This window comes from Tursiops truncatus, chromosome 3 (genome assembly GCF_011762595.2).
Source record: "Tursiops truncatus isolate mTurTru1 chromosome 3, mTurTru1.mat.Y, whole genome shotgun sequence".
In the NCBI taxonomy this organism is placed as follows: Eukaryota; Metazoa; Chordata; class Mammalia; order Artiodactyla; family Delphinidae; genus Tursiops; species Tursiops truncatus.
In genome coordinates, this window is record NC_047036.1 from 45,535,242 (window position 1) to 45,557,085 (window position 21,844).

General features: G+C 41.3%; 1 protein-coding gene across 1 annotated transcript in view; it reads left to right on the plus strand.

Moving 5' to 3' along the window:
• The window catches only part of RAB3C (RAB3C, member RAS oncogene family), a 297,825-nt gene that overhangs the window by 215,377 nt on the left and 60,604 nt on the right, over positions 1–21,844 (plus strand). Inside the window, exon 4 of the mRNA XM_033852883.2 lies at positions 16,082–16,206. Within this exon, the coding sequence (XP_033708774.1) occupies positions 16,082–16,206 (125 nt within the window). The remainder of the gene's footprint in view (positions 1–16,081; positions 16,207–21,844) is intronic.

Sequence of the window (21,844 nt, forward strand, 5' to 3'; positions counted from 1 at the left end):
ATATTGTTGTTTATAGTAGTTCCTATGATCTTTTGTATTTCTGTGGTATTAGTTGTAACTTCTTTTTTATTTCTAATTTTATTAACTTGGGTCCTCTCCCTTTTTTTCTTGATGAGTCTAGCTAAAGGTTTATCAATTTTGTTTATCTTCTCAAAGAACAAGCTTTTAGTTTCATTGATCTTTTCTATTGTTTTCTTCATCTCTCTTTCATTTATTTCTGCCCTGAACATTATGATTTGTTTCCTTCTGCTGACTTTTGGGTTTGTTTATTGTTCTTTCTCTAGTTGCTTTAGGTGTAATGTTAGGTTGTTTATTTGAGATTTTTCTTATTTCCTGGGGTAAGATTGTATTGCTATAAATTTTCCTCTTAGAACTGTTTTTGCTGTGTCCCATAGGTTTTTGATGGTCATGCTTTCGTTTTCATTTGTCTCTAGGTATTTTTTTATTTCCTCTTTGATTTCTTCAGTAATCCATTGGTTGTTTAGTAACATTGTTTAGCCTCCACATGTTTGTGTTTTTTACAATTTGTTTCTTGTAATTGATTTCTAATCTTATAGCATCGTGGCTGGAAAAGACCCCGATATGATTTCAATTTTCTTAAATTTACCAAGGCTTGGTTTATGGCCCAGTATGTGATCTATCCTGGAGAATGTTCCACGTGCCCTTGAGAGGAAAGTGTATTCTGCTTTGGGATGGAATGTTCTATAAATATCAATTAAGTCCATCTAGTGTAATGTGTCATTTAAGGCCTGGCTGTCCTTATTGACTTTCTGTCTGGATGGTCTGTCCATTGATGAAAGTGGAAGGTTAAATCCCCCACTATTATTGTTACTGTTGATTTCTCCTTTGATGGGTGTTAGCATTTGCCTCATATATTGAGCTGCTCCTATGCTGGGTCCATATGTATTTACAATTGTTAAATTGTCTTCTTGGATTGATTTCTTGATCATTATGTATTGTCCTTTTTGTCTCTTGTAACAAACTTTATTTTAAAGTCATTTTGTCTGGTATAAGTATTGCTACTCCAGCTTTGTTTTGGTTTGTATATGCATGGAATGCCTTTTTCCATCCCCTCACTTTCAGTCTATATGTGTCCCTAGATCTGAAGTGGTTCTCTTGTAGACAGCATATATACACATCTTGTTTTTGTATCCATTCAGCCTGTCTATGTCTTTTGGTTGGAGCATTTAATCCATTTACATTTAAGGTAATTACTGATATGTATGTTATTGTTTCAATTTTGTTAATTGTTTTGAATTTGTTTTTATAGGTCTTTTTTCTTCCATTCCTCTTTTGTGATTTGCTATCTTTAGTGTTGTGTTTGGATTTCTTTTTCTTTTGCTATGTGTATCTATTGTAGATTTTGGCTTTGCAGTTACCATGAGGTTTTGATATAGCAGTCTATATATAAACAAGATATGTTGCTGGTGTCTTAATTTCCAATGCATTTCCAATATTCTGTGTATGTACTCTCCTCTTCTCACAAATGCTGGGTTTTATATCCTACTTTTGTGTGGATGATTTCCTCCCTTTACTGTATGTTTGCCTTTACTGGTGAGATTGCCCATTCATAATTTTCTTGATTCTAGTTGTGGCCTTCTGTTTTCTGCCTAGAGAAGTTCCTTTAGGATTTGTCGTAAAGCTGGTGAATTCTCTTAGCTTTTGCTTGTCTGTAAATCTTTTGGTTTCTCTGTTGAATCTGAATGAGACCTTTGCTGGGTAGAGTATTCTTGGTGTAGGTTTTTCCCTCTCATTTAAGCATAGCGTGCCTCTCTCTTCTGGCCTACAGAATTTCAATTTGTTGACAACCTTATGTGGATTCACTTGTATGTTATTTGTTGCTTTTCCCTTGTTGCTTTTAATATGTTTTCCTTGTCTTTAATTTTTGGAAATTTGATTAATATGTGTCTCGGCATGTTCCTCCTTTGGTTTATCTTGTTTGGGACTCTCTGTGCTGCCTGGACTTGAGTGAGTGTTCCCTTTCTTATTTTAGGGAACTTTTCAGCTATAATCTCTTCAAATATTTTCTCAGGCCTTTCCCTTTCTCTACTTCTTCTAGAACTCCTCTAATGTGAATGTTGGTGTGTTTAATTTTGTCCCAGAGGTCTCTGAGACTGGCCTCATTTCTTTTCATGTTTTTCTTTATTCTGTTCTGTGGCAGTGATTTCCACCACTTTGTCTTCCAGATCACTCATTTGTTCTTCTGACTCAGTTATTCTGCTATTGATTCCTTCTAGTATATTTTTCGTTTCAGTTATTGTATTGTTCATCTCTGTTTCTTCTTCAAATCTTCTAGCTCTTTGATAAACATTCCTTGTATCTTCTTGGCCTGTGTCTCAATTTTTTTTAACAAGATCTTGGATCATTTTTACTATCATTACTCTAAATTCTTTTCCTGGTAGATTGCCTATCTGTACTTCACTTAGTTGCTCTTCTGGGATTTTATCTTGTTCCTTTGTCTGGAACATATTTCTGTGCCATCTAATTTTGTCTAACTTTCTGTGTTGTGGTCTCCTTTCTGCAGGCTACAGGTTTGTAGGCCTTGCTTCTGGTGTCTGCCCCCTGGTGCATTAGATTGGTCCTGGGGCTTGTGCAGTCTTCCTCATGGGAGGCACTGGTGCCTGCCCACTGGTTGATGGAGCCTGGTCTTGTCCCTCTGGTGGGCACGGTCATGTCAAAAGTGTGGTTTTTTGTTTTTTTTATTTTATTTTTAAATTACTTTTTTTTTTTTTTTTACAGTTGATCCTTGTTGGTTATCTATTTTAAATATAGCAATGTGTACATGTCAATCCCAAACTCTCAATCTAACACTCCACCCCACCTTTCCCCCTTCATACCATAAGTTCATTCTCTAAGTCTGTGAGTCTGTTTTTGTTTTGTATATAAGTTCATTTTTATCATTTTTTTAGATTCCACATATAAGCGATATCATATGATATTTGTCTTTCTCTGACTTCACTTAGTATGATAATCTCCAGGTCCATCCATGTTGCTGAAATGGCATTATTTCATTCCTTTTAATGGCCAAGTAATATTCCATTGTATATACACACCACATCTCCTTTATCCATTCATCTGTTAATGGACAATTAGGTTGCTTCCATGTCTTGGTTATTGTAAACAGTGATGCAATGAATATTTTGCTGCCTCTATCCTTTCAAACCATGCTTTTTGCTGGATAAATTTCCAGGATTGGGATTGCTGTATCTCATGGTAGCTCTATTTTAAAATTTTTAAGGAACCTCCATACTGTTCTCCATAGTGGCTGTACCAATTTACATTCCCACCAACAGTGTAGGATGGTTCCCTTTTTTCCACACCCTCTCCAGCATTTATTGTTTGTGGATTTTTGTTGATGGCCATTTGGACTGGTATGAGGTGATACTTCATTGTAGTTTTGATTTGCATTTCTCTAATAATTAGTAATGTTGAGCATCTTTTCATGTGCCTCTTGGCTATCTGTATGTCTTCTTTGGAGAAATGTCTATTTAGGTCTTCTGCCCATTTTTTTATTTGATTGTTTGTTTTTTGGATATTGAGCTGCAGGCGTGGTTTGTAAATTTTGGAGACTAATCCCTTGTATGTCTCTTGTTTGCAAATTTTTCTCCCATTGTGTGGGTTGTTTTTTTGTTTTGTTTGTGGTTTCCTTTCTGTCAAGGGGTATGTTTTGAGGTGGCTGTGAGCTCAGTATGGCTTTAGGCAGCCTGTCTGTTGATGGGTGGGGCTGTGTTCCTATCCTGCTGGTTGTTTGGCCTGAGGAGTTCTAGCACTGGAGCCTGTAGGCTGTTGGGTAGGGCCAGGTCTTGATGCCAAAATGGCCACCTCCAGGAGAGCTTATGCTGATCAGTATTCCCCGAGGCCTCTGCCACCAGTGTCCTTGCCCCCCCAGTGAGTCACAGCCAGTCCCCCCCTCCCCAGGAGCCCCTCCAAGACTTGCAGTTTGGTACAGCCAGACTCCTATGGATTTACTTCTTTCTGCTGGGTCCCAGTGTACATGAAAATTTGTGTGTGCCCTCCAAGACTGGAGTCTCTCTTTCCCCTGGTCCTGAGGACCTCCTGCACTCAAGCCCCACTGACCTTCTAAGCCAAATGCTCTGGGGGTTCCTCCTCACAATGCCAGGCCCTCAGGCTGGGGAGCCTGATATGGGGCTCAGGACTCTCTTGTGGGAGAACCTCTGTGATATAATTACTTTCCATTTGGTGTGTTGCTCACCTTGCGAGCGTGGGATTTGATTATGTCTTGAAAGTGCCCCTCCTACCATGTTCCTGTGGCTGCTTCTTTGTTTTTGAATGTAAAATCTTTTTTTTGGTAGGTTCCAGTCTTTTTTGTCAATGGTCATTCAGCAGTTAGTTCTGATTTTGGTGTTTTCGTGAGAGGAGGTGAGCTCAAGTCCTTCTCCTCCACCATCTTGTCTGGAATCAAGGACCTGCTTTTAGTTTGGATGCTTGCTGCCTCTTTCCTCAGCATGTGCTTTCTGTTAACCCCTTGATATGGGGTGTGCAGGTGCAGTGGCCCTTGTGCACTCCCGGGATGGCAGGGACGGTGCTTGGCACCTGCTCACAGTTCTCGTAGCTGCGGCTATGGTCAGTGTGCTCCCTGGACGGTGAGGGCAGTGCTTTGCGCCTGCTCATGAGTCTCCTAGGGGTTGCTGTGGCCCACATGCTCCCGGGACAATGGGGACAGTGCTTGGCGCCTGCTCATGGGTCTTGCAGCAGTGGCCCCTGCTCGCCTCTGGAGCCCACAATGGCAGCAGCAACTTGCGCCTGCCCCTGGAGCTCCTGTAGGCGGTGACCTATTGCCTGGGAGCACTCAGAGGGAAAAAAGCTCTTCTGGTGGTCCCACCCCTCTCCTTCTGTGCCCCCAACAATGGCATCTTGCCTCCCTGGTGGACCCAGGCCTCCTCCGAGTACACCCTCAGTTGCCACAGTCCAGCCTCTTCAGGCTGTCTCCATGCAGCCAACCCTGGTCCTCTCCCTGGGTCAAACCTCTAAAGCCTGAGCTTCAGCCCCCGCCCACACCGACAGATGAGCATCCCAGCCTGGGGAGTGCACAGCGGCAGTGCTGACCTTCTGTGCATGTTGCTTTCTGTTTTGCCCTCCACAAACTGGGTGCTGTGCTCTCCTCCTAGGCTCTGAAGTTCCCCCTCCATCCAGGCTGATCTCCCTACTGGTGAGGGGACTTCCCAGCGTACAGGAACCTTTCCTCCTTCACAACTCCCTCCCTGAGGTGCAGGCCCCACCCAGATTCCTTTCTTTTTCTTTTTGTCCTACCTAGTTTTGTGGAGGTTTTCTTGCCCTTTCGGAAGTCTGAGGTCTTCTGCCAGTGTTCAGTAGATTCTGTGTGTGAATCATACCACTTGTAGATGTATTTTTAATGTTTTTGTAGGAGGTGAGCTCTGTGTCCTTCTTCTCTGCCATCTTGAGCCCTTCCCCCTCTGGAATGCTTAATTTCCTTTTAAAATAAGGTAAAATCACACTTCCATTCAAATATAAAATAAACATGTTAAAGATTTTATTTTCTTTTCAACTTTTTTTTTAATTAATTTAATTAATTTTTGGCTGTGTTGGGTCTTCATCTCTGTGCGAGGGCTTTCTCTAGTTGCGGCAAGCGGGGGCCACTCTTCATCGCGGTGCATGGGCCTCTCTTGTTGTGAAGCACAGGCTCCAGACGCGCAGGCTCAGCAGTTGTGGCTCACTGGCCCAGTTGCTCCGCGGCGTGTGGGATCTTCCCAGACCAGGGCTCGAACCCAGGTCCCCTGCATTAGCAGGCAGACTCTCAACCACTGCGCCACCAGGGAAGCCCCTAAAGATTTTATTTAACTCAGCAGTTAATGATGGAACCAATATAAGTTGCCAAGGTTCAAGGGAGTAGTCAGTGAAAACACGTAGAGGCAATGGCGAATGCTGGAATGAATTTACCAATATTTGCAAAATAGGTGAATATCCATGGGCGATGATCAATGACATTCCCCCAGACACAATTCATTTACACTTCTATTTCCTATTGGCAAGAACTCATCTATATTATTATCCATTTTCTCCCATTTACAGAGTTGTAAAATAGCTCAAAGTCTATGAAAAGCAAGAGATGATCTGGAAAGATATGCTTGTCAGAACTCCTAGACATCTGTTTTGCCCACTTCAAAGCCTTCCACAATTAATCCTGACAGTGGGATCTTGGAAGAGTTGGCTAGTGTTAGAGGAAAGGAAGATATAACTATATTATTTATTTTCCTGCCTGGAATGGAGGCTTCACAGTCCTAGACTTCAAACAGGTTTAGCGGACATTTCTCCTTTTCCTGTCGTTATCTCCTCTTAATCTCCACTTCTCATTTCCCTTTGGCTTCCACTTGCTCAGTCCCAAAGACTTGAGGTTTCATTCCCCTCTTGGAAACCCCGCCTACCCCACAGGAGGAGATATTCCCTCCTCCTCCTCCTTGGTCCTTTCTTAATGTCTTGCATGCCTCAGTGCTCAGGCTTTGTTCGAATGTGTGTGGAGCTTCTCCTCTGCTCAGCCCCCCGGGCTGTGAAGGGGAAGGACAATTTCCTGGTATCTGAGTGAGGGCAGAGCAGATGCTAGATTCTAAGTTCAGCTTGCCCTTCAGCTAAGTAGCAAAAAGCCTTATCAAAGACCATTCATTCCCCCAGGATAATACAGTCTGATTTGAGAAAAGGATATTTCTGTTAACCTGGATTTGGCCTTGCCAGTTGTGGAAGAATAACCCAGGCATTCTAGAACCTAGGAACATCTGTCCCTTTCTTGGGTCAGACTCCCTTCTGCTCACTGAAGGAGGGGCTCTGTCTCTGTTTTCCAGTGGGTGATGTTTCCTCCATCCAGTTGTTTTTCTTTCTGGCATAGAAGAGAGATGTCCAGTTGTTCCTACCACACATATGGATTAAAAAAATAGAATTTGACATTTTGTACAAACAAAATGAGATTAGAAGTTATAACAGAGGCATGATAGAAATGGGTCTAAAGTTGGTTTTAGACTGACAATGCAGAATCTGATGTGGTCCCACGTGGTTCCAGGACCACACTGCTCAAGATGACTGCTTCTTGAGTTCTTGAATAAATGCTATTTGCTCTCAGCAACGGGCTTCCTGCGAAGAGGATCGGATCCTTCAGACCCACCCAGTTCTGCTCATTTCCACATGCAGCCTCACGACTCTCATATATATGGAGATTTAGAGTATGTTGGTCTCCTCAGGAGACATATTACTTTTTATTTTTAAAAACCAGTCAACTGTTTGGCACATGAATTTCTTCCCAACTTCCATGCTCAGTAGAATGTAGTCACTACTCTTCCCTGTGGAAGTAGACGAGGAAGCATGGAAAGTCCTGGGATACAGACTCACGTCAGCCACTAGGTAACTGCATCCTCTCCATTAACATGTCCCTCCACATGTTGAGTTTCAGCTTTATCATCTACAAAATGAAGGAGTCAGACTAGGACCCTCCAAAGCAACTATTCCACGGTAACGAGGTGCTAAGTTACTCCCTGAGGATCCTCACCCTGACTGTTGGTGCTGGAGCGGAAAGGAATGTGATTCCTGTTGGCTGGAATGAATAGCTCATCACACAGATGGCCCTGCAGGTTGTAGAGAGGCCAACACTTGCTTTTCTCTACCAAGGACGTGGTCAGGATGTCAAAGACCTTGGAAGAACTCTGCCAGCAACGCGTCCTGAAAGGGATGTCGTGGGGCACCGGCATCACATACAGTGGTGATTCTCCTCCTGTGCTGTTTTAATTTTATGCTGATATTCTGAACTTACTGAATGCCTTAGGCATTTTTGCCACATTCGGTCTACGGTTCTCTCATTCATTTGGTCACTAATTCACAGTTACTGGCTGAGACCCTTCTTTGTGCCAGATGTTTTCCTGAGTGCACAGTGGTGAACAAAACAGTTGGGGTCCCTGCCCCCCTGTAGTCTAGGAGAGATACAAGTGAGAAGGTCCAGGTGAATGAGGTACAGGGTGTATGGGGGCCTATATGATGAGCACCTAGTCCAGAGGAGGGATTGAGCGGAGACCAGATGGAAGAGGGTGAGGTAGCCTGACACAGAGGCCATGTGTTTTAGACAATGGCACATGTGATAGCAACAGGTGAATTTCTTGCAAAACTAATGAAGCTTACATTCTGTGGTGTACCAGGAAACAGACTCTTTGAAAAAAGGCAAAAACAAAAGAAAAAAATCTGATTTGTAGCATTTGCTAATTTCCATGGTATAAAAACACCCATCGTGGTCAATGTTAAGGTACAGTTTCACAACCAACCCACAGAAGTCCTTAATATTTAATAATCAGTGCTTTCAAGCCAGTACTGCCATCTCCAGAACCTTACTAGGAAGCTTTGGGTCCCTTTCCTGGACAAGCCCATTCCAAGTGTATTAGTTGGGGTTTCTCCTGAAGCAGGCTCGTAGAGGGGAATTTGTATACAAGTGGTTTTTTTCAGAAAGTGTAAGAAATAGCCACAGAGGGTGGGGAAGTTAGCTGGGGAAGGGAAGACCACCAATAAATGGTGTTTCTACCATTATGGGTAACTAGAGTTTCATCCTTCTTGAAATTCTGGGAATCATTGCAGCAGCAGCCGGAGGAGCAAGGGAGTGGCAGTAGTTATACGCTAACTCCTGTCAGTCACTGGCTGAGGTCTGTTCCTGGGGTGTGCTCTTTCCCTGTTACATTTGACTTTCCCTGATGGGTGGAGTGGCCTTCCATTGCTTCAGAGAAGACTTTAAAGCCAAAAGCTGCAGATACTGGCAGTTGGAAGGCAGCCAGCACACGAGGAAGTGGCAAGGCCTGGGGAATATGTGCAGAGCACCAACAGCATCTGCTACAAACTGCCCTGTACCTCATTCTGTATTTCTTTCTTTCTCTTCCATTATGGTTTATCACAGGATATTGAACATAGTTCCCTGTGATATACAGTAGGACCTTGTTGTTTATCCATTCTATGTATACTAGTTTGCATCTGCTAACCCCAAACTCCCAATCCTTCCCTCCCGCTTGGCAACCACAAGTCTGTTCTCTATGTCTGTGAGTCTGTTTCTGTTTCATAAATAAGTTCTTTTGTGTCATATTTTAGATTCCACATATAAGTGATATCATATGGTATTTGTCTTTCTCTGACTTACTTTGCTTAGTATGATAATCTCTAGGTCCATCCATGTAGCTACAAATGGCATTATTTCATTCTTTTTTATGGCTGAGTAGTATTCCATGGTATGTATGTGCCACATCTTCTTTATCCATTCATCTGTCGATGGACAGTTAGGTGTTTCCATGTCTCGGCTATTGTAAACAGTGCTGCTGTGAACATAGGGGTGCCTGTATCTTTTTGAATTATAGTTTTGTCCAGATATATGCCCAAGAGCAGGATTGCTGGATCATATGGCAACTCTATTTTTAGTTTTTTGAGGAACCTCCATACTGTTCTCCATAGTGGCTGCACCAATTTACATTCCCACCAACAGTGTAGGAGGGTTCCCTTTTCTCCACACCCTCTCCAGCATTTGTTATTTGTAGACGTTTTAATGATGGCCATTCTGACTGTCTGTATTTCTAATTTGCATTTTTTCCTTAAATTGGGCCCTCACATTTGTATTAGTTTTAGGCCTTGCAAAACCTAGACCCACCCATAGTGATAGCTCCTTTGGGTACAAGAGATGAAATGAGAAAGCAATGCTGGGCTCTTCTAGGTTTGGCTGTGATTTGCTGATCTCTGTAGAACTCAGCTGGGCTCCTCCTGCTTTCTCATTCCTCTGGGACAGGCTGGCAGAGCAGCCCCCTTTCTGGGATGGGCTCTTCCATGATGAAGAGCAAGAATACCAGAGGGCTGATGAAACTCACAGTGCCTCTGATGCCTATTGCTCACCAGTGGCTCACACCAACTCTCCTAATATTCCATTGGCCAAAGCAATTCACTTGGCCCAGTCCAAAACCAGGAGGGCAAGGAAATATAATCTACCTACAGGGAAGGAGGTGATGACTCAGTGAGGTCAGTAATACAATCTACTCTAGGATTTTCACCAAGATGTTAGTGGTGGTTATCTGGGGTTAGTGAGATTTCTGATAATTTTTATTTTTTGCTTTAGCTTTTTCTCTTATTAGAATTTTTAATGAGAATATAGCAATTTTACCAAAAACTATAAACCTATTTCTTAAGTAATTAAAGATATTAAAAGTTGGAGAACAGGGCTTCCCTGGTGGCGCAGTGGTTGAGAGTCCGCTTGCCGATGCAGGGGACATGGGTTCGTGCCCCGGTCCGGGAAGATCCCACATGCCGCGGAGCAGCTGGGCCCGTGAGCCATAGCCACTGATCCTGCACATCTGGAGCCTGTGCTCCGCGACGGGAGAGGCCACAAGAGTGAGAGGCCTGCATACTGCAAAAAAAAAAAAAAAAAAAAAAAGAGGTTGGAGAACATTTATTTGAGGATACATTTTTAACATTTCCTTTTATAACTCCTTTATTAAATGAGTCAATGTACCTATGAAAAGCCTATCTCCTCAACTTCTGAGACTACCTGTTAGCTTTTACAGTGTATAAAAATCATTAGGTTTTATTACGTTCCTATTTTTGTTTCCTTATTACTACTCATTCATTTTAAAATTTATTTTGTTTATATCTTAAATTTGTATGTATCTCTGTAAACCACCTGCAAACACTTTGAGCGTTAGATGGGAAGTAAAGAAACCGATTATTTTAAAAACTGAAACAGGTGTGGGCGAGAGAGCCATCCCAGTCATACATACAAATGAGCTGCAGAGATTATTTTTTTAAATGCTTATGATGACGTCCCTAAAGGTTCTGATTTAATTGTTCTAGGTTGAAGTTATTTTTCAAAGCTCTCCAAGGGTTGAGAAAAATTGAATAAATAAATGATTAAGTTAGTAGAAAAGTAACAGAAGGGCCAATGCTATGCGATGAGCCGTAGGAGATTGGGAAATTCCATGATGACTTGAAGTCTGCTGAGATGCTGAAGGCTGAGGCTCCCGAATATTGAGGAGAGTAAGGGAAATGGTTGCTGAGGAGAAATTTGAGCTTCCAGAATGAAGAACAGGACTGCTGTTAAGATCTGTCTGAGATTCACTGCAGGGGGAAGAGCTGGTCATATTCTCCCTGACAACCTCATCTTCCCATGTATAGCCCAGATCAGACCCTAAGAGATAACTGCTTTTTGGGTTCCTGAGGTACATTTTGTGGACTGTTTTTCAGAACATTATCACTAATAAGAGTCTCTTCTCAATGAAAACAGGTTGAACTCGTAGGAGATTATTTATATACCCAGAACAAGAGAGGAGAAATAGAGATATTATAGGAATTTGATTTGTCTGTTTACAGCTCTCCTAAATTATTTTATTTTGAGCAGAGTTCGGTCATTTATGTATAAAATATGAAAATCTCTTCATCTCCCTCTGCCTCATAATATAAAACAAAAAACAAAAATCAAAATCCTCTCTCCCTACATATGTATTTATAGAGGAAACATATAAAAATATAGAAATATATATAGAGAGGGGGGTTATTGTTTTATTTTTGTTTTTAACTAAAAGACAAATAACTTTTTTTTTTTTTTTTTAGTAACCAGGACCTTGTTACTGGTAAGGTCTGAGTTAATTGCCATTCGTAGAGTAACCATGGTGATCAGCGTGTTGCTTCTGAGTCCATTAATCTTGTTGAGGTTAACAGTAAATCCCAAAGGATCTTTTGCAGTGATTCAGAAATAAATCATCTTCTCTCATGTATGTTATTTGGTGACAGCACTTTCTTTAAATATGTCTCCGTAACAGACAAAGAAATAAGACAATTCCTAATGAGGTGATAAAAATCCATTCCTGAATAAGAAATTTTACAAAATATAGCAAATGACTGAAAAAGTAGATACATAGAAATGACACATGAAAGGAGGATTCACTCAATAAACATGTACCGTACTCCTAATAGACATACCAAAAAAGGCCATTTACTCCTTCTTAGTAATGTATCTGTACAGGACCTCAGCCTTAAGGTATAAACCGGAGACAAAATTTGAGATTCTTCAATGAAAAAAACTCAAATTATTTTTTAGGTTATAGAAAGGATGAGTTGACCTGGACTGAGGAAGAGAAACAGCTGGCTGCCCAAGCTGGGACTAATAATGTTTTATATTTGTGAAAAGGTGTTTGCGACGTAAAGTAGAGCATGACCCTACCTAAAACCACATTTGTCCTACAACATCCCCAGAGATTAAGTACAAACTGTGGTGGCCTCATTTTACAGATGAAGATGCTGAGGCTGCAGAGTGCAGAATGACTTTCCCATACTCAGTATTAGCACTCTCTTTTAAATGAGCTGAATAAAATTGTTAGGATTCTGAGTTGGAAGGGTTGGGGATTGGATTTTCATCCCAACGTTCTTCTGCCCTTAATTCATATTACACACAACTCTGGGTCTTTCTCAACCCATGAGGTTTATATTTTCTCATCTTCAAGTATTCCTGAGCTAAAGGAATAATCCAAGCTCCCATTTCAACCTAGGTCTTCATACATAAAAGAAATACCAAGAAAACAATAGTGTTTTACAGAAGCTAAGATGCACAATTACTCATATTTTAACATCTCTGAAATTGGGATGTGTCTTACAATAAATGACATTGTAATTGCTGATGCTGTATGAGAAATGGATTCTACTGCCTGTACATGCACCAACAGGGTCATAGCTGTGTATACTGTCCTTACCTCAACTGAGTGGTGGAACTGTTACAACGTAGGTAGAAAGTTATTGTGTATGCGGGAGGTGGGTATCAGTTTGATGTTAGGGATGTGAATACTCATTTGGAGTAATGACCATCATTTCATATTTCCCTGCAAAGCAACATGCTGGTGCTCTACAGGTCTTAAGGGAAGATACCCACAAGCAGAAGGGTATGTTGACTTATTGAGGTAGTCATAGGATGATCATCTTTCATGAACAAAGCAACTGAAGACAGAAAGAATTACTAAATCCCTCAGAATACATGAAAAAAACTTCAAGGTAACAAGAAGCTGATGTAACTGACAAGTATGTCTAGCAGGACAATTGTTAACCATTGTATCATAGTTTCATAGGCTGCTGCTTTTTGTTCTTGGCCATCCGTAAAGTAATTTTTAATCTTATAATACACAGCATCTTAGATTCTATGATATGTAGTAATTCATAAATCAGTCAGCATGGTTCTGTTCCCCTGTAGCTGGTGATTGGGCTTTGCCTAAAGCTACTCTGTTGATGGCGGACTTCATCAGAAAGTCCAGAGTCCAAAAACAAATCTTATTTGATTAACCAACTCTGGCAAATTAATGTTTTGTTCACTTCAACACAAATGTCTCAGACCACAGTTGATATTTGATTAAAAAGAGAAATGGTCTCCAATGGCTCTTGAAGCTTTTAAGGTAACGGTTCTTTATAATTCCCTAATTACAGAAAGTGTTCATTTTTAATTATTGGCAATTTAGGACATTGCGGAGGTTACAGTAAAATATTTCTGATATAGGTACAGTTGGAAAGGGGGATGATTCTGTTGTAATCATGGCATCCCCAAATTATACACACACACAGTATAAACAGGGAATGTTGTGTATGCATAGATGTATAATCTATCTCTGTGGCCTCCGAAGACCCCATGAGTTATTATGCTAGAACTGAGAGACTCAGACGTGTTTAATGGCAGAAGCAAGCGTTCCATTAACTTGGTTCAAGAGTACAAATCAGCTAGCTGAGTTGTTTCTTCTTTACCTTCACAAAGGTGCACCCCGGCCCGGTGTAAGTTTATACAATCAGGGGTGCAGCAGGAAGAGTTTAACTAGGTCAGAAGAGTGCTAAATTTTTTCAGGCAAGCATTTGTCCTTGGTAAATTCAGTAAGCCATGCTATTACATACCAGCCCCAGCCTCCTCCTTACACAAGTATGACACTCCTGTGACTCCCGTCTCCCCAGCTTCATTCTGCAAATTTGTGTTCTAGCTGTGTGCCAGGATAAGAACTTTCTCCATTAACATAGGGGCTCTCAACCTAGGGCCTTTCCAGGCATAGGCCAAGCCTTGGCTAACAAGACCTAAAGGAGCAAAGGGATAATTTTTTTAATTACCTAAGGAAATCTGATTAGATTTGAATTCCTTTGAAAGAACCTTTGGAATTTATTTATACAACTATCTTAGCACTTGAGATTTAAGATGTGTCCAGGTATAGAATATTTTTTACATCTTAATTCACTCTGGATTCATCATTTTTCATATACCCCACTCATAAGATGAGGTAAGTGAAAAGTGTAGATTTTGAATGTCTGCCTTTAGTTTCCCAGTTTATAGACACATGCTGAATGTGACTATTGCTAGAGGAATGTATTATTCTCTTAGGTGTCATAATTAGAAAGGTCACATCCCCAGATTTTTCTGATAAAATATGCTGCGCCTTGGGACGCTCACATGGAACCAAAGGTATCTTTCACCAGATATTTTAATCTCATTTGAAAACTTGTACTTGGTTCAGGGAAGTACTCTGAAATAAGACCCTATCTGCCCTTTAGCTCTCTTCTTTCTTCTCGGAAGGGAGAAATAGTGATGACATCTCATTAAAAGCTCTCCTGCTGCAGTTTAAACCTATTTGCTTTCATTCTGTCTTCAAGCTGAGAACAGCTCATCACTATTTTCTTTGTAAAAATCCTGAAGTATTTGACAATTGCTAGTAAGAACATGCCAAGCTTCTCTTTTTGACATTATACAAATCCCTTTATTAAACTTTCATCATTTGTTTAGCATCTCTCTCTCTCTCTCTCTCTCTCTCTCTCTCTCTCTCTCTCTCTCTCTCCCCCTCTCTCTCCCTCTCCCCCTCTCTCTCCCTCTCCCCCTCTCTCTCCCTCTCTCCCTCTCTCCCTCTCTGTCTCTCTCTCTCTCTCTCTCTCTCTCTCTCTCTCTCTCTCTCTCTCTCTCTCTCTCTTTCTCTCAACCACCCACTGGGTGATATGTCTTTCCCACCTATCTAGAATTGTTATCAAATAAGAACGTGGCCAATAAAAAGGGAGGATTAAAGAACATGGCTTCCTTTCAGCTTCCTCTCTGAAATGATAAAAAATACACTGGAACTTCACTTCTCAAACTTGTAATGAGTACTACAGATATGTGTTTAAAAGCACAGGCTTGAAAGCTTTACTGCCTGCGTTTTGATTTCCAGATCTACCACTTTGCTAGCTGAGTTGTCTTAGGCGAATTTTTTAACCTTTCTGTGCCTCATTTTCCTCAACTATAAAATGAGGATCATAATATTATCTCCCTTGAGTTACTCTAAGGATTAAGTTAAGGTAACATATATAAAGAGTTTAAAACAGTACCTGCAAATATTAACTATTATAGTTATCAACTAAGTTTCAAAATCAAAATTTGGTTATGTGCATTATGATCCGTACCAGAAGCTTATTCTGAATCCTAGATATCCTGTTTATAGTAACCTAAAACACCAGCTCATTGTATTATAATTTTGATATTAATCAACCTGGCATTTTTCTCTTAAAAATGTAAGGCATGAGTAGATGAGTTCTTATAACGCTTTTTAAAAATATTATCATTACCCCCCGATTTCCTAACCCAATTGTCTTAGCTCTTTAAGTTGTGACTGTAACAAGGTAAAAATTCTTTTCTGTGATGGGCTATAAATAGTGACCAACCATCTCAGGTTTCTTGGAACTGAGGGGTTTCTTGGGGCATAGGATTTTTACTGCTAAAACTGGGAACATCTTGGGCAAACTGGGATGGTTGGCCACTCACTCCAGGTATAAAAGTACTGTATAAGGTGGAGTAGAAGGGGGAAAGGAAGAAGCAGTAGTAATATTAATCTCACCAAACACAGAAGAATTCTAAATACAACACCACCATTCCCCTGATTTTTGACTCATGCAATCCCTGATGAGTATCTGAAAGGTGAAATTGCACTGAACTAATTAATTCTAAATGTCAGGTATTTGGGCTTCATTTTTTGCTGTTATCGTCATCTGTGGGATGTATTTCTTCTCCTTCATTTTATGCTGTTGCATTTTCCTCTGATCATTTTTTTGCCTTTTTTTTTTTTTCTTGTAGGTCAACTCAAATCAAAACATATTCATGGGATAATGCCCAGGTTATCCTGGTTGGGAACAAATGTGACATGGAAGATGAGCGAGTCATCTCAACTGAGAGGGGCCAACATTTAGGAGAACAGCTTGGTAAGAAACAAATGATCAAATTAATGAGAAAGAGAGCATGGTAATTACTTGTAACACAGTGCAGAGTCCCAGCTACTTGCTAGGATGGATTTAATGAAAAGATTGTCAACCTGACAGTAGAAACCAACACATCACCTGTAAGTAGTAAGTGGATTTCCTACCACTTTCTGTGGTATCCTTAGAATCCAAGCACAATTACAGAAGCAAAATAGACAGCCAGCATCTGGATTTAGTACAAGATGTTCAAATTCCATTGCATAAGAAAGACAGAATGTGCCTTGCTTGCTATTTCTTTGGGGTTTTTTCTCTATATACAATATTTTATACTGAGTGAGCACTTTATTATGCTATATGATTGTTGTTTTCAAGTTTCCATTGGAGGAGGGTGGGTAATAGGCACAGAATAGGTCATGTTATAGATTCTGGTTCTAGAGACACCACTGGCAACGTGTGTTACAGTTACAAACCTCTTTGAAACTCAGTTTCCTCATCTCTTAAGAATGAGTATTATGACCCATGCCTACTTTACCAAGTCCTTGTAGATAAGATCAACTGAGATAAGAGATAGATATGAAAGAGTTTTAGAAATGGCAAAGCCATTTCAAATGCAAAACATTGTATATAGGGGAAGAAATGCTTGAGTGAGTAAGGTAGAGTTTTGATGCAAAGGAGGGAATCATGATTGATTGATTTTTTTTAAATAATTTTTATTGGAGTATAGTTGACTTACAATGTTGTGTTAGTTTCAGGTGTACAGCAAAGTGAATAAGTTATACATGTACATATATCCACTCTTTTTTAGATTATTTTCCCATATAGCTCATTATAGAGTATTGAGTAGAGTTCCCTGTGCTATACAGTAGGTCCTTATTAGTTATCTATTTTATATATAGTAGTGTGTATATGTCAATCCTAATCCCCCAATTTATCCCTCCCCCCTTTCCCCTCTAGTAACCATAAGTTTGTTTTCTACATCTGTTTTGGTATTGTAAATAAGACTCTATTTCTGTTTTGTAAATAAGTCCATTTGTACCATTTTTTAAGATTCCACATATAAGCGATATCATATGATATTTGTCTTTCTCTGACTTACTTCACTCAGTATAACAATCTCTACGTCCATCCATGTTGCTGCAAATGGCATTATTTTGTTCTTTTTTTTATGGCTGAGTAATATTCCATTGTATATATGTACCACATCTTCTTTATCCACTCCTCTGTCGATGGACATTTAGGTTGCTTCCATGTCTTGGCTACTGTAAATAGTGCTGAAATGAACATTAGGATACCTTTTCAAATTATGTTTTTCTACAGATATATGACCAGGAATGGGATTGTTGGATCATGTAGTAGTTCTATATTTAGTTTTTTAAGGAACTTCCACACTGTTCTCCATAGTGGTTGTACCGATTTACATTGCCACCAAGAGTGTAGGAGGGTTCCCTTTTCTCTACACCCTCTCCAGCACTTATTGTTTGTAGATTTTTTGATGATGGCCATTCTGACTGTTGTGAGGTGATTGTAGTTTTGTACAACTACTCATTGTAATTTTGATTTGCATTTCTCTAATAATGAGTGATGTTGAGCATCTTTTTATGTGCTTTTTGGCTATCTGTGTGTCTTCTTTGGGAAAATGTCTATTTAGATCTTCTGTCCATTTTTTGGTTGGGTTGTTTGCTTTTTTGATATTGAGCTGCATGAGCTGTTTGCATATTTTGGAAATTAATTCCTTGTTGCTTTATTTGCAAATATTTTCTCCCATTCTGTTTGTTGTCTTTTCATTTTGTTTATGGTGTCCTTTGCTGTGCAAAAGCTTTTAAGTTTCATTACGTCCAATTTGTTTATTTTTGTTTTTATTTTCATTACTCTAGGAGGTGAATTCAAAAAGATATTTCTGCGATTTATGTCAAAGAGAGTTCTGTGTTTTCCTCTAGGAGTTTTATAGTGTCTGGCCTTACATTTAGGTCTTTAATCCATTTTGAGTTTATATTTGTGTATGGTGTTAGGGAGTGTTCTAATTTTATTCTTTTACATGTAGCTGTCCAGTTTTCCCAGCACCACTTATTGAAGAGACTGTCTTTTCTCCGTTGTATATTCACGGTTGCTGGTTTTGATATCATATTTGTGTGTGGATGATTTTTTACCACTACTTTATGTTTGCCTTTACCAGTGAGATTTCCCACTTGTGATTTTCTTGTTTCTAGTTGTGGCCTTCACCCCCCCCCCCCCACACACACACCTAGAGAAGTTCCTTTAGCATTTGTTGTAAGGCTGGTTTGGTGGTGCTGAATTCTCTTAGCTTTTGCTTATCTGTAAAGCTTTCGATTTCTCTCTCAAATCTGAATGAGAGCCTTACTGGTTAGAGTAATCTTGGTTGTAGGTTTTGCCCTTTCAACACTTTAAATATATCGTACCTCTCTGTTCTGGCCTGCAGAGTTTCTGCTGAAAAATCAGCTGTTAACCTTACGAGGATTCCTTGTGTGTTATTTGTTGCTTTTCCCTTGTTGCTTTTAATATTTTTTTCTTTGTCTTTAATTTTTGTCAATTTGATTACCATGTGTCTCGATGTGTTCCTCCTTGGGTTTATCCTGTATGTGACTCTCTGCACTTCCTGGACTTGGATGAGTGTCTCCCTTTCCCATGTTAGGGAACTTTTTAGTTATAATCTCTTCAAATTTTTTCTCAGGCCCTTTTCCTTTCTCTTCATCTTCTGGGACCTCTATATTGCAAATATTTGTGCATTTGCTGTTGTCACAGAGGTCTCTGTGACTGTCCTCATTTTTTTTCCATTCTTTTTTCTTTATTCTCTTCTATGGCAGTGATTTCAAACACTCTGTCTCCCAGCTCACTGTGTTCTTCTGCCTGTTATTCTGCTATTGATTCCTTCTAGTGTATTTTTTTATTTCAGTTATTGTGTTGTTCATCTCTGTTCTTCAAATCTTCTCTTTTTTAAACATTTCTTATATCTTCTTGGTCTGTTCCTCCATTTGTTTCTGAGATTTTGAATCATATTTACTATTATTACTCTGAATTATTTTTCAGGTAGATTGCCTATCTCCTCTTCCTTTAGTTGTTCTCATGGGTTTTTATCTTGTTGCTTTGTCTGCAACATATTTCTCTGTTGTCTCATTTTGTCTAACGTTCTGTGTTTGTGGTCTCCTTTCCACAGGCTGCAGGATCATAGTTCCTCTTGCTTCTGGTGTCTGACCCCTGGTGGGTGAGGTTGGTCCTAGAGCTTTTGTAGGCATCCTAGTGGGAGGGACCGGTGCCTGCCCTCTGGTGGGTAGAGCTGGGTCTTGTCCCTCTGGTGGACAGGGCTGTGTCAGGGGGTGTGATTTGAGGTGGCTGTGAGCTCAGTGCAACTTTAGGCAGCCTGTCTTCTGATGGGTGGCACCGTGTTCCTATCTTCTTTGTTGTTTGGCCTGAGGCTTTCCAGCACTGGAGCCTGTAGGTTGTTGGGTCGGGCTGGGTATGGTGCCAAAGTTGGGACCTCCTGGAGAGTTCATGCCAATCAGTATTCCATGGGGCTTCCACTACCAGTCTCCTTGCCCCACACAGCAATCTACAGCTGACCCTTATCTCCCCAGGAGAGCCTCTAAGACCCCTAGGTAGGTCTAACCCAGGTTCCTATGGATGTACTGCTTTTTGCTGGTCCCAGTGCACATGAGACCTTGTGTGCACCCTCCAAGAGTAGAGTCTCTTTCCCCCAGCCCTGTGGAGTTCCTTCACTCAAGTTCTGCTGGTTTTCAAGGCTAAATGCTCTGGGGGTTCTTCTTCCCAATGCCAGATCCTCAGACTGTGTCTTGGAGGGCTATTTTTATGTGGGAACGTTTCTGTGTGGCCTGCATGGGTTTAAATTTTTTTGGTGCTAGGGCTGTTTTTAGTATAGGTGTCTGCCACCTCTTTCCTCAGTGTATGCTGTCCATTATCCCCTTGATAGGAGGTGTGACTGATGTTGTAGTGACAAGAGCCTGCATTGGATATTGAACCTCCCCTTTGTTCTGTGGTTGTCACTGCCCTGTTGGGTGGAGTCTGCTCCCTAGTTCTTGGAGTAGAGGCCCCCAGATCTGTTTCTTGGCTGTGATTCTGATCTGTGGTGTGAGTTAGGTGGGACTGGAGCCCTCCCACTGGGAGAGAAGCCACTGAGTATCCCTCCTCTGGAGCTGTTCACCTGTGGGTGTGCTCTGTTGTGTCACCTTTCACCTGGTGTGCAAGCTCTCAGATTACACTGCTGTTGGCACTGCTCTCAGCCCCACCTTAACTGTGTGGGTGTGCCGGCAGTTGGCCTGGTGTCTCTCAGGTGCTGTTTTCACCAGGCCACTAGTGTAGGTCCACTGAAGTCAGGTTCCAGGATTGCAGTAATCATGGATCTACACCCACTGTGGGTGCTATGGGGTCAGCTCGGACTCTGGCCTGGCCCAACACCCATGTGTACGTGTCCACAAAGTCCACAGCTACTAAAGCTAGACCCTCTCAGCTGTAGGAGCACTCGTTGCCTGTTCAGATGTTCTGCAAGTGCTGAGTTTACAAAGCCGGTTGCAGGGGTGTAAATCCTCAGTTTGCACAGCAGTAAGGGGAGATTTCATCTCTTCTTCCTTAGTTGCACGGTCCCTGGGGCTCAGCTGTGGTTTCAGCCCCACCTATGCATGTGGGCCACCCACAGGCATCTGCTCCTGAGGCTGCCCCAGAGCACATGAGCCTGCCCTGTTGGGAAGGGGGCACAGAGGAGGCGGCGGCTGGGGGACATCCATGGCAGGGACTGGTGCGTGGGGAGAGAGGCTGCAATGGCCATGATTGATTTATTAATTCAAGGCATTTTTTACTGAGCACCAGTTGTGTATCCTGCACTGTGTCAGACATCACGGGGGATACCAAAAAAGTGTGATCCACAGTCCCTCGGCTCAAGTTGCTTCCAATCAAGTGGGGAGACCAGAGATACACACAAGAAAGCAGAAATAACAAGACAACAACAAAAATAACATCATGAGGATATGATAAGCTCGGAGACAGGCGCCAAGAGGAAAGCAACAGAGGGAGGGAGGCAGACACAGGTGTTAGAAGGAGGTGTGAGAGTGAAGTGAGACGGGAGGCAGATAAGGAGCAATGCAGAGGAAACAGGGAAAATGTATGGAAATGAGCAGAACAGCTAGGAAGAGGTGAGTGATGAGAGGAGCTAACCATCATATGGGTTAAATGGCAAGACAAGTTTTTAATGTTCCTGAAAGGAGAGTAGAATATGAAAACCATGAGGAGGAGAAGAAGCATCATGAATAAAGGGCACAGTGGAGTAAGGACATTGAGAGGAACATTGGGAGGACAGAGAGTGGAAAAGTTGGAACCCAGCGTGATGTTATGGAAGTAGAGTGGATTTGGGGAACAATTCCAGCCCTAAGCAAATGAGCTGGAATTTCTTTCTTTTCCTTCCTCCTTCCCTCCCTCCCTTCCTCCCTTCTCCCTCCCTCCCTCCCTCCTGTCCTTCCCTCCTCCCTCCCTCCTTCCCACCTCACTCCCTCCTGTCCCTTTTTCCTCCCTCCCTTCCTTCTGAGAGTCTGGCTTTCTAACCTTTTTGCCCAGGACCTACAGTAAGAAATGCATTCAATCTAGCAACCCAGTGCATACATACGTAGAAAGAGAATGA